General features: G+C 37.5%; 1 protein-coding gene across 20 annotated transcripts in view; it reads left to right on the top strand.

Moving 5' to 3' along the window:
* BAZ2B (bromodomain adjacent to zinc finger domain 2B) overlaps window positions 1–13,233 on the top strand; it is a 100,590-nt gene that overhangs the window by 74,491 nt on the left and 12,866 nt on the right. For 13 of the 20 annotated variants that reach the window (XM_083864675.1, XM_083864671.1, XM_083864666.1 and 10 more), the window contains 8 exons: window positions 36–68; window positions 1,251–1,316; window positions 2,817–2,957; window positions 3,693–3,947; window positions 4,728–4,942; window positions 6,337–6,411; window positions 11,485–11,728; window positions 12,417–12,479. In XM_083864675.1, the coding sequence (XP_083720801.1) occupies window positions 36–68; window positions 1,251–1,316; window positions 2,817–2,957; window positions 3,693–3,947; window positions 4,728–4,942; window positions 6,337–6,411; window positions 11,485–11,728; window positions 12,417–12,479 (1,092 nt within the window). The remainder of the gene's footprint in view (window positions 1–35; window positions 69–1,250; window positions 1,317–2,816; window positions 2,958–3,692; window positions 3,948–4,727; window positions 4,943–6,336; window positions 6,412–11,484; window positions 11,729–12,416; window positions 12,480–13,233) is intronic. The other 7 variants (XM_083864664.1, XM_083864662.1, XM_083864657.1 and 4 more) reach the window with 2 other exon arrangements.

Genomic DNA, 13,233 nt, shown 5'->3' with positions numbered 1-13,233 from the left:
CTGTTTCATAATGTTGTGCCAACTCTTTCTACCAGGAGTTGGAGAGGCATAGACTAGATATGGTATGGGTATGTTTATTTTTGTACATCTAACACCGCATTGTGATTTGGTTGTGATATGGTTGTCATAGCAATGCATAAAATGTAGCACTGGCTGCTGTCATATTACATACTGCTGCATGGCTTTACAGCACAGTGCATTGCATACATCTGCTTGTCTTGTCTGTTAAGGAAAAAAAGACATGTCTTGAACATGTGTATAAATTGAATGTGGCGATAACTACATGTGGTTTTTAAGCAGGGATCTATGTTACTGATGTCCCAGTAAAAATTTGACTAGTATATAAAATCAGGGATTGATGCAAAATTAATAGGTAGTCACTTGGATGATTTTTGCAAGCCATGTCCCATTCACTGGGAATGAATCCAGACATTTTTAGTACAATTTGAGTTAACCTGTTTTAGAAATCAGGGTGATGTCTTCCCCTTGTAAGATACTGAGGAAATTAGCTTTCAGTTGTTGGTAAATACATACTGTCATAAGTATACAATGAAATACTAGAATGTAAACGGAACCTCACCAAATTAGATGATAAAATTCCTATAGCCTTTACTGGGGCCAAGAGTTGCTCTTCAGCTGTTAAGGCAAAAACCCTGTACTTAGTGCCTTAGAATGCTGCTCCTTAATGCTTTTGAAGCTACTGACATAATTTGCTGAGGGACAGGCATCAGTTAATGCAGGTGTTGTTGCGTATGTATATGCACCACCACTGGCTTGATTAAAACTGATATAGAGCTGATAAAATTAATAATGTTAATTTGCTTCTTGGTTACAAAAATGTTAATATTTGCAATGTTTGAAAAAGACCAGTTTAAAATTTCTGCCGAATTGGCTATTGAAGAAGTAAATTGCAAGTTCCATCATAGCAGATGTAAGGTAACTGACCTGTTCCAGCCAACCATTATGCTTTTTGTTCTGCCAGCTTATGAAGGAGCATCACAACTGACCATAAGTAAATCTGTATGCTTCTTTTTTACACTGTCTCCATGTTCATTGCTTTACCTTTTTGCTTTTGATTGTTCTTGTATTTGCTTTCTAAACCTGAACTAAAACATGCACAGACTCGGCCATTCTTGTCCTATATTTAGTATTTACTGTGACTTGTCTATTAATGCTAAATTTGTTACTTGGCTTTTTTACTGATTTGAGAATGTGGTTTAGTTTTCTTCTAATATTACCTGCTTCAATAGGAACGAGAACGGAGAAGACAACATATGATGCTTATGAAAGCCATGGAAGCACGTAAAAAAGCAGAAGTGAGTATTAACCTCTGGAAGTTGGAAATTTTTATGGTTTCATTCTGCAGTCGTCTGTAGAAGAGCACACAGCTTACACAGCTGTAGAACAGCAAGCAGGTGGACAGATGGGTAGTTCTGAATGTCACTTCTTTTTTTTTCTGCCAGTGTAAATTTACTGGTCCAAACATGTTCTTTGTGTCTAATGTGAAACTTGATCTTGCATGAAATCCACTCAAGATTGTATTAGTAGAAGTCATGATCTCAGTGCACTCACAGTGGTTATCTGCAGCTGTCACTAGTGGTCTGGTGATACTCGGTATAGAGTCAAAAGGAACAATAAAAAGCCATGGGGTCTGCCAGAACTCTACAGAGAAGTCAGTGGTTAATACTGACCTACAAATGCAGCTGAGTATTAACTTAGTATTGCCCATACTCACATTGTTGCAAAATATGGTCTAATAAATGGAAAAGACTAGAGTGACCTCTTAAACTAACCTAATAGTAGAGGGTGGTTCTGAGTAATGGGAAGGATCTTGGCTTGGTCTAGCCCTTCTGTGTCCACAGGTGAAAAGCACATACAGCATCTTCAGCTTTGTATTGTATCAGGTTCTTGAGTGGTGGCACACACACATACCTGTGTTTGTTTATACGCGCGGTTCTGTGCTCTGAACGGGTGGCGTTGGTATGTGGCACATTCCGTACATTTTACACTTGATATTGGCTGTACAGAGGAGGTGTGTGGGGAGTTGTGTCATCAGGACAATCAGTGGGTTGGTGTTTGAACATGTGACAGCAGAGCCCCTGGCACCAGGGATGGGAAGAGGCCACGGGAGCTCCAGGTTCAGAGTCAGTCTTGGCATGGTACAGAGAGAGTTGCTGTAGTATTGATGTGACTCCTTTGTGGAGGGTGTTGAAGACACAAATAATAGATGCTTGGCTTCTCAGTCGATGATCCGTGTGTTCTTGCTGTGCATATAAGACATAAAGGACTGTTCAATTTCAGGTTGCATGCAGAGTGCATGGTAATTCAAGGCCAGAATCTGCCTGTGTTTGAGAAGATGGGCTGTGTTTTATAAGATACTTATATCTAGTTTATGTATTATGTGACTTTTTAAACCATGTATTGTTCAGAGAGTTTTCTTGAGTGGTCTCTGCTGTAGCAGGTGCAAATTAACAATACTGAGGTGTAAGCAGAACCTTTAAAATCAGATGCCTTGCATGGCAGTTCTTTGCCATATTTTCACTCAGTCATCTTTTTTAAATGGTACTTCAAAGAGTTTTTCTGCGCAAACATACTTGAAACCTGTCTGCATGGACAGAAGAGAAAAAAATGAATCTCACTTAGCTTTACAATTTCAGTGATTTTGTTCTAGCTCTCCTCTCAGGTTTACTTTAATGCAAGTTTCTTAATTAATATGATTATTAAGATTACAGAAATAGTGCTTTTCAAATTCTTAGATTGTTCCTTCGTAAGTTTAACATGTGGTTTGTTTTTTTCTTCCTTTTAATTCTCTTAAGGAAAAAGAGCGGCTAAAACAAGAAAAACGTGATGAAAAAAGATTAAATAAAGAACGTAAACTGGAACAGCGAAGATTGGAATTAGAAATGGCGAAGGAGCTAAAGAAGCCTAATGAAGATATGTGCTTAGCAGACCAAAAGGTAATCACAGCAAAAAAGACTTACTTTCTTGCTTCTTGTTTGTATATTTTATAATTCTGTCGATAACTTTTTTCTTGCAGCCACACTCAAAGCATTCAAGTTTTAATTGAGGTAATTAGAGAACAATTTGAAATATATACAAATACAAGATATGAGCACACTATATGTTTGGTAATTAAGAGCTTTTTGTTTAAAAGGGCCTGCTTTCCAAAAACCATGATTGCTTCAAAAAAATTCTTTACTCGGCTTATTTTTACATCAGGAATACGCATCATGTCTCAGTACACAGGCACTAGATAGTCATCTAGAGAACTCTTACAAGCTCTTGCTCAAAAATAATTACTCTCCCAGTCTTCCTAGTTCTTAGTTCTTGTCTGCAAGGACCTAACAAAGCTTAGGTTCATAGTCTCTGTTCCGGAGAAGTCACTTCTCTTTTTCCCCTAAATAATTTTACACCACCTTTTACAGTAATTTGGCTCAAAATAGATCCTTACAGTATCTCCTGGCCAAAAAGGAAGTATTTCTTAATCTCTTGCCTCCTATAATTTGTGGAAAGTTAAACGTGTTTCAGTATTGAATGGACAGGCTGTGCAGGTTCCCTGTTGCCTGTACCTTCCAGCATTGTCATGCTGTAGGTCAGAAGGAAGTGTCAATCAATTTTCCCAGCTGTTACCAAAAAAAATTTCCTTTTGAAATGCACTAGCAAATCTTTCACCTTTTTTCTTTACTTCCCAGCCTTTCCCAGAGCTGCCTCGCATCCCAGGCCTCATTCTTGATGGAAGCACGTTTTCGGATTGTCTCATGGTAGTGCAGTTCCTGCGTAACTTTGGTAAAGTTCTTGGCTTTGATGTGACCATAGATGTTCCCTCCCTGAGTGTTCTTCAAGAGGGTTTGCTCAACATAGGGGACAGCATGGGAGAAGTACAGGACTTGCTTGTGAAACTTGTCTCTGCAGCTGTGTGCGATCCTGGACTTGGTACAGGATACAAGGTAAAAAGAAAAAAATCCATAGTAAACACTCTGTATATATGAATGCATTCTTCATAATGCGTCTCTGACACCTCTCTCATATGGATTTCCATTCTTTTTCCTTATTCTTTTCCACAGTGTCACGGTTCTAACGTTACTCCAAAACTTTGTGTCCCATCAGCCATTTCCATTTTTTCCATTTTCCCATTTTCCAGATATGATACATTTCTGTGCATTTTCTCTACACACAAACACACATCCCATTTTTATTTGGACCTTTTGTAGGGCACTGTTGCACCTGTGGCCATGTCTTTAAACTCCTCTCTGTCCATTCTTTTGTATTCTTATCCTCATGTTACATTCTCAGTGAATCTTGCTTTTCTTTTCCTAAGGTCTCCTGTCTAGATCACTTCATCAAAACCCCAATTCATTCATGACTCTCTTTCTTACTGGCCTTCTTTTTCAAACCAATACAGCTTTCTTCCACTCTAGAGCTCTTCATAGCATCCTTGTACAAAGCAGTATTCATCAATTTTCAGTTGGACCATGCCTTTTTATGTGTAATACATTTAATTATTACTAATATTATCTCTGTTTTTAAAAACTTAGAGGTGAAGACATTCTAATTTCTTACTCTATTTAAGACTTACATTTGAGTAGTTTCAAAGAATAATCATGTTTGAAGTCTGTATGTAAAAATGCAAACAAACCCATACCATCTTCTATAAACAGTAATACAGCCTACAAAGGAAACCGGTGTTTTTAAAACATGATTGTTTGAAACGTCTTTGTTCTTTTTAGGCTAAAACTATTCTTGGGGAGCACGTACTGAATGTTGGTATCAATCGAGATAATGTGTCTGAGATTCTGCAGATTTTCATGGAGGCTCATTGTGGACAAACAGAGCTGACAGAGAGCTTGAAGACAAAAGCTTTTCAGGCACATTCTCCAGCTCAGAAAGCATCAGTACTTGCATTTCTGGTCAATGAGTTAGCATGCAGCAAAAGTGTAGTAAGGTAAGATTTTTTCTTAAACAGGTGTGTAAAAATAAAATTTTAAAAATGTTGTCATTCAGAAATACTATATATTCACTGTATTCTGTTACAGGAGGACTACTTGTGTTCCTCTTACAAAGAAAGCTGAAATTGGTTGAGTTACTGCTTCTTAGCTTTATTTACTGTTGATATGAAGGAAGAATAGAACTTTTCCATGTTTGGTCTGTAACTTTGTTTTCAAAGCTTGAACCAAAATTTCTCTAGCAATTTTTGGAATAAAAGATGAGGTTGATTGCAAAGAAATTTACTAGATATTCTAGGGAATAATTTAGAAGAGTTTTTTTGAGGCTTCTGCAGGACGCTGTTTTCCCTTTTTTTCCTTTTGTTTTTGAAGATATTTGTTGTCCAGATACTTTAAGAACGGTCGTAAGGTGAGGTGACAAGCTTGATGTATCATTAAGAAGGTGTATGTTGCATTTGTGGTCAGCAGTGTATAGCATTTCATAATTTTAAATCCCCCCTATTTTCAACACCAATGTGCAATAAAAAGTTAGGAAATGCCAGTTTCTGGGATGCCTGTTCTTCCGCAGACTGACTTTTTGTGGTAAAGTCTTCCATCATCTAATTGAGTGCTGCTTTGTTTCCTGGTGTATTTTCTGGGTTTGGTACGCTGTCCTGCAAAAGTTAATCAGGGTTGTGTAAGGCAGGAATGGAAGAGATGCTTCAGGTTTCCCAAAGCTGAAAAATAGCAGAAGTGGGCAGTGCAAGTACCGTGCATCAGCTGTGCAAGAAAGTTCATGTGTATCAGTCAAATTCATCATAGAAAGAAACTTCCTCTTGTTGCAGATGACTATTAAGTCCTATTTGTAGACATGTTCGCTGAGAATTTGAGTTTCTGTATTTTGATCATAGAAACTGTCGATACTCTGATCATAGAAACAACTCTAATCTTCTGAATTGTTGAGGCCGGCATGTCTCCGAAGTGGGCGCGCAGGCAGTAACTGCACCGAAGCCTCTTTTGGTTCTTAAGTTTCTGCAGTGAACAAGTGAATGTTGGATTGTAGATCCCAGGGATCCTAGGTGGAATACCTCAGATGTACCAGTGGTAACTGCTTTTTCAGAGCAGGGCACCATGCTTTGTGGCAAAGACATTTGGAGACTTAACACTGAACTAGAACTATGCTTCTCGTGGAAAGCAAGCTGAGGTGATACTGAGGATAAAAACTGTCATAGGTACAGCACTGTGCTAAATCAGCATTCCTAGTATTGTGATTTCCTAGCTTAAAATGATTTATTTTGAATTTTAATGATTTCTCCAAGGCAGTTTATTTGAGGGAAAAGTGTCTATATGTAAATGTCTGTCAGGAAAAAGATACATAACTTCACAGTTAATGGAATTTTTTCATCTTTGACAGTGAAATTGATAAAAACATTGATTATATGTCAAACTTAAGGAGAGATAAATGGATGGTTGAAGGCAAACTTCGGAAGTAAGTTTCATTTCCTTAATATTACAATATTTTGCTTTTTTGCTTTTGTTCACATGCACTGCTATATAGGGAATTGGTTCTAAGCACAAAATCAGCTGATGAAGTTACAGGTTTCCCTAATTTCCTAATTAGCAATCAAACTGCTTAATTATGACAGATGTGGATTTAGACTGTTGCAACTCCAGTCGTTTACAGTCTGTTAAAAATGCATGAGATTCAGAAGGGTTAGTGTCGTGCAGACTTGGAGCAAAATCAAGTCTGATTTTGTATTCTTCGGAGGAAACTAAGAAGTTTTAAATTGGATTATTAAAGGAGCCATAAAATTGCTATTGACATAATCAAAGTTTATTTGGACCTACCATAATTCCCAGTGTTCATTCTGAAAGGCATTTTAAGACAACGTGATTTTCATACAACAATTGCCAATTGAATTTTGCTAATTTATGTTCTCTTAGTGTTGCTCATCTGTCAATGTCACGTTGTTCCCTATAGCTAGGGGTCATATGTAGAATGCAAGCTTTTAGGTATTCTTTATATTTTTTATATTTCTGTTTAAGGTAAATTGGAACTTCTTAAGGGTTGTCAGTTTCATATTCACTGTTCTCCCATCCTACAAGACAAAATTCCATACAGCAACCATACTGGCTCCAACTACCAGGAAGCTGGACGGCATAAAGTTAATGAATCACAGGGGGTAAAAATGCATAGCCAGACTCTGCTTTTCTTTTTCTTTGTCATCTTTATCTCTTGCTAGGAACAGTAAATCCTTTCTTAGTCCTTGCTTTTTAGGTACTTTTATTTCTAATCTTATGTCTCCATTTTTTCCCTTTAATGTATCTCAGAAGGAAGAAGGAAAGAAGTAAAGAAGAAGGACAAGAGGGAGGTAGAGGAAAAAAAATAGACCAATGAAAAGAAATTCTCTACTAATACTGCAAATCTCACTCTGCACAGAGTTAATGTATTTTAACCTTCAGGATAACCCAGATACTTTTTTCCTGTCTTCATCTGTATCCCCTCTATGGGATATAGCTTTAAGAAATGCTTTTGAAGTTCTGATGTAGCCAACTTCCCATTAGTGAAATGGGACCCTTTCCTGTCCTTGTCTTCTTAGGACCTACTTAGTCTTTCTCTCCCTCCATCAAACTGTAAGTACTTGTAGATGTAGGATCTTCCCTTTTCCTTGTAATCTCTCATTTCTTCCCTGTCAAGTAGTGAGCATCATACCCTGAAGTCCCAAGCTCCTCCTCCTTGCTGCAATCATTCCTCCATTTCTTGGTTTTCACCTCATGTGTGGATTTCAGGTTTCAGTAGTGCTCTCCCTATTTTTGACTGCAGCTGTTGCAGCAGAGCTCAGAAATATTGCTCCTCTGCTTCTTTGAATTCACTGGGCTTGATAAATCTCTCTCAAACTTTGATTCAAAATTTTTGAATTTTCCACTTTTTCTGATGAATTCCAAGGAGGTTCTAGAAGAGCCTTCTTCAATCAATTTTAACCAATGTTTTCTTTATTATATCAATCGTATTTTCCATAAGCCCCTACAACTGTTATGGGGCTTCTCTGAAAATAAATCTGTACACTTCGGTCTTCTTTTTGCTAGTTTTTCCTGCTTCCAGACTTCATTCTTACATATTATCTTCTCCATCTATTCACATCTTGGTCTAATTTTTAAGCATCCAGTCCCAAACAGTTTTGCATGGGAATACCTGATAGTCGAGTAGTCGCTGTATGATCGGCAGCTGTGACCTCTTCTCACCTACCTACAGACATTTGTGTGCCCCTCAGCACATGCCTCTTCTATGGGAAGTATGTAGGTGATGAATAATGGAGGCTGAGGAGTGGATTGATTCCATCTCAGCTTGGTTGGCCACTGTTTGCTGTCATTCAAACCACTGTGTCCAGGCTGGCTGCAAGTATATCCAAGAAGGATGAGAAAATATTCTGTCTGCATCACGCGTGTTCGATGAAGGATTTTTTTTTTTTTTTTTTTATGCTGATGTTCTCATTTTTAAACTACCTAAGCTTCTCAGCTGGGGAGGAGGGCAAAAGTAAATACAAAAGCCTGTGCTTGACAGATGCAAAAAAGCAACAGTAAAATCACAGGTTAGAAAATGGAATCATTGTCTTTTGTTTTAAGGGATGCTTTCCCTCTCACCCCTTTCCCTGCTCTTCCTTCTTTTTCTCCGCCTTCCATCAAGGATCTTAATAAGTATAATATAGATGGTTAGAAATTGAGTTCTGAACTGCCTGGACTGTTTCTGCTTAGTTGATGGTCAATGAGAGGTTGCATCTAATTCCTTTTCTATCACATTTCAATGTGAATCTTGCTACTAATCTGGTTTTTTGTGAAGGCATCTATCTCATGTGATCATGTCATCTTTCTTTGTGCTTTCTGTGTGATCGCTGCGGTCAGACTCTTACCTGAGATAATTCTGTGGTTTGTTTTTTTTTAAACTAGATAATAAAAATCTCAGCATCTCCTTTTCCATGACGCGTCTTCTCTTTGGCATCTCTTTTGTAGCTAGATCAACATAGGACAGAATAAAAATGAAATAACGGCCTCTTAAAGAATGAGGTAATAATTTGGTTTTTTACAGGACTTGAAACAAGTTTTTCCACTGCAACAGTGTTCTTTTAATATGCCAGTGTTACAGAATGCTCTGTCTAAATTAATTTCTGTTGAATGAAACCATTGCAAGTCTAAATGATCATGGTATATGAAAAACAGCATCACTACGGGGAGAAATTACACACTTAGTTTGGGTAGGAGATGCTAATGCTGAATTGCCAAACTTTAATTTTTTTGAGACACAAGGTGAAGTACGTTAAAAGTACATGTTCAGAATTTCTTTGCCTTGATTCTACCTAATACTTACATGCAAAAATTTTGGGGAAGTCATGAAAACTAAATCAGAAGGTGAATTTTTCTTCTCTGATCTGGTAAGCATTATAAATCAGATTAGAGCAGGCTTAAGTCAATCATCTGGTTCTCTGATGAGCCGCCCACTCTTTTTATAAGCCAGTAGAGTTTATAATTCTCTCAGCAGTTGCAGGTTTGGGCCATACCCAAAGGTGAGAAAGAACAGTTCGTTACGTAAGGGTTTCTTCTCTCAGTGAGCCATATGTGTAGGTAGCAACACAAAAATCATGCTGCTTCTTGAAATAACTGAACATTTTTAAAGGTGTGTTGGCATTGGTTTTTGCCTCTGCACTGCTTTGAGTAGGGACTGCTGCTGCCTTCTGCTTGTGGTGCTACCAAAGGAGAGCATCTGTGGTTCATTTGTGTGCTCGATTATTTGCAGTATCAGGCAAGCTTCCTTTACTGCTTGACAACATTACATCTTTATTTTTGCTTTCAGCAAAAGTAGCCTTTTTTGTTTCTTCTAATTCCCTTTAGCTATGTGAAAGAGGTGTTCTCAGATCATTGAACATTCACTTGCCAACTTTATTGCTGAGTTGTCTTCAAGATTATCTCAGTGTATGTAAATTGTAAATGTGGCATTGCAGCAGTCAATCCAATCATTGACTAGTGATTTTGGTAGTTAATTCCTCTGTATTGGAAGGAATTTCCAGTCCATGCAAAGAGGCTTGAAGTTATCCTTGTAAAAAGGAAATTAGTTTTTTTTAAAAATTCAGTCAATAGCCTGAATGGTATTGATGCTCAGTGAGACTGAGGGTTTTTGGACCATACCTGAAAATGTTACTTGCTTCCAAATTCAGTGAAAGGCCTGAGAATTTTTTTTTTTAATCACTAAAACAGGTAAACATCCACTTGATAGAGAAAAGATAAATGTATAGAACTTTTTAAATTCTCCAGTGGATTAACCAGTACATAAAAACTGAACCAAAAAAACCAGCAACAACAAAATCACACGGAAACCCAAAGCCCAGCAGTTTTCAAGTCCCCTTGATGATTTCTTGGCTAACAGTCTTTTTCTAGAAAAAGTGCTGCTCCCGGTTGAACAGTGTCACCTTCATTTTCAGTCTGTGCTGTTGAGAACTGGCTCTGGTTATCAGCGTTTGAGAAGGCTGATCCATTTGTCAGTATTCCCTGGAGCCAGTACTTGGACAGCACTCATACTTTAGCCACTTGCTGTATGGAATATTGTTCTGTAGGATGGGAAGAGAGAGGAGTGCGACAAGGAAAAATTACGTCCTGGTAATTGTGTTTGTCGTTACCGTTCTGCTTTTCCCATCCTACCTTCTTCAGTCATCTCTTACAAAATCTTTGTCTTTTCTACACGTTTATAAATCTCTTCTGAGTCAGTTGCGTTTTTGGTCTGCGTGATAAGTGACTGGTTCAGCCTGGCTATTTACACCTCCTGTGGTTCAGCATGTTTGCCTGCAAGCTCCCTGATAGGTGGAACTGTAATTTTTGCTGTGTGGAATCTTGTCTTATAGGGGTTTTATAGAAGAAGGAGGTCTACTACAACCATAATAACTGGTATGTAAGTTTCCCTTTTCTTTCATAAAAGGAAAAATGACAGTTTGAGTAATCTTTAGTAGTTGAGGCAACTAAAATTCCCCAGAAAAAAAGTGTATCTTAGAATAAAAAGTTCAGCTAAAGGACTAAAGTCAAATAAAATTTAAAGTTCATAAAAATCCGGAAAAAAAAATTAACCAACCTTGCTGTTGCCATGCAATGTGTATAATTTCATACTTCCAAGTGAGGATTTTTGCCTTTTTCTCCCTGGCTCACACACAGGTATTTCATCATCATGTTCTTAAATGCATTAAATAAAAAAATAAAGAAGTTGAAATGGTTCTTTCTTCACTATTGTCTTTCCTGACTTCTCAAAATCCCTCCTGTGTTTCATTTCTTTTGAACAGTTACACAATAAAATTGACCTGGGAGAAACAAAGTCTATTCAGAATGGAACCACGAGTTGTAAGGGTTTTATAACCTCAGTTTTTCTTGTTGACTAGTGACAATAAATACTGAGAAAATACAGTGTCATGATAAATCAGAAGCTCTAATTTAAATCTGAAGTGTATGATTTTCTTTTAATCTCACGGGAAGAGAGTTCATGCTACAGACATAATCCATCATTTCACCCTTTCTCGTGTGTCCCAAGGCTTAGAATCATCCATGCCAAGAAAACTGGTAAAAGAGATGCTGTGGGGAGTGGGGATGGAGGTGAGGAGCCACATTCCTTGGAGACACCCACACCCGGCCGCAAGCGCCGGCGGAAGGGAGGGGACAGTGACTATGACGATGATGACGACGACGACAGCGATGATCAGGCAGATGAGGATGATGAGGATGAAGAGGACAAAGATGATAAAAAAGGAAAGAAGGCAGAAGTTTGTGAAGATGAGGTGGGGAATTGTCAGTATAGTGAAACTTTATTTGCAAATAAGCTAAAACTTGTTTTCCTTCTGTTTCTCTGTAATATGGCACTGTTTCCACAAAACGTTCTCATAAAAAGGAGGGAAGAATAACTTTTCTCCAGTGTTTTTCAATATTTATTAGTTTTTATTATTTTGTTAATTCCTCTTCAAAAATCAGGAGGATTGATGCTGTAATTTTTGTAGCACAGTTATAATTTGAAGTGGCTCTACAATTTCATGTAGATATTGAAATGAAATGCAAATATGGACTGACCAAAGACTTACTGATGGGGTTTTAAGCAATGCCATTATTTCATGTGTGAGAAACACTTAAAATTATTTTGACTATCTAAAAAGCTTCATAGGAACTAAGATTAAATTCTATAGTGTTGTGTTCATGCACAAGCTAAGTTACTTCCAGTTTTCAGCAAACAATGAGCTTTCTCCTTTGTCCACATCTGGGAGGGGTTTGAAAAGATTCAAGGTGTATCCTCTTTTCAGTTATCTTGTTGCTAGTGAAATACATTGCACAAGCACACAATTTGAACTTTTTTTTCCTCTTTAGTATATTCCTCTCATTTTCTATTACATCTTTTTCTTGTAATAATGATAAGACATAGTAGTATGATTGTATCCTGAAATAAATTTGGTGTAACAGTATATTTGGTGATTATAGGATGATGGGGACCAGACAGCAAGTGTTGAAGAACTAGAGAAGCAGATTGAAAAACTGACAAAGGTGAGAGATTATTCTCTTTCCTTCTACAAATGTTATCACTAGGTCTCATGAGTTATTATATTAAACATAATTTTCAATGCTCCAACTTAATATAAATTGAAGTAAGTATCTGCTCTTGTTTTGTAAAAATATGAATAATGCTCTGATTTACAACACCCAGACTGTGAGTTTAGTCTGGTGGCACTAAGTGGAGGTCACTCAAAAGGCTGTTTAGTAATAGTTGATAATATATTTGCACTTCAGAAAATAAAAAGCAATGTAATTTTCATCCAGATCTACTTCATATATTCCTGTTTGTTGATCTTAGAAAGCAATGACAAATTTTGTATGAGAAGCAGTGGCTTCAGTTATTGGGAGTGTTGTTCTTATGCCCTCCTTTCCATGCTGATTTCTGCAGCTGTGCTCCAAGCCAATGCAGGACTGTCTGGGCTCCACATTTTGAAAGAGGCAGCAATAGAACAGGAAGAGAAGTGTAAATGAGAAAGATGTAATGCTCTAATTAAGGGTACTCATGGCCCATGTTTTTATTGTTCCTATTAGAAAATTTGTCATTTAAGACTTTGTGTGTTGGTTTCTCTCATGTTCCATATTGCAGTAAATTAGCAGTCCAGGATTCCACCTGACTCCCAGCAGTGTCAATTTAGCAGAGCAAGATATGAATAAACAAACTGAAGTTTCTGTTGGCCCCCCTCATAGAGCTGTGTTACGTTCAAAGACAGAATTTATTTTTGTGTATTGTTGTTGTCATTCTTTT

The sequence above is a fragment of the Zosterops lateralis genome (genome assembly GCF_965231275.1).
Source record: "Zosterops lateralis genome assembly, chromosome: 7".
NCBI classification, from domain to species: domain Eukaryota; kingdom Metazoa; phylum Chordata; class Aves; order Passeriformes; family Zosteropidae; genus Zosterops; species Zosterops lateralis.
Note: the sequence above shows the minus strand (reverse complement) of the source record. Positions and strands in the feature narration are given on the sequence as shown.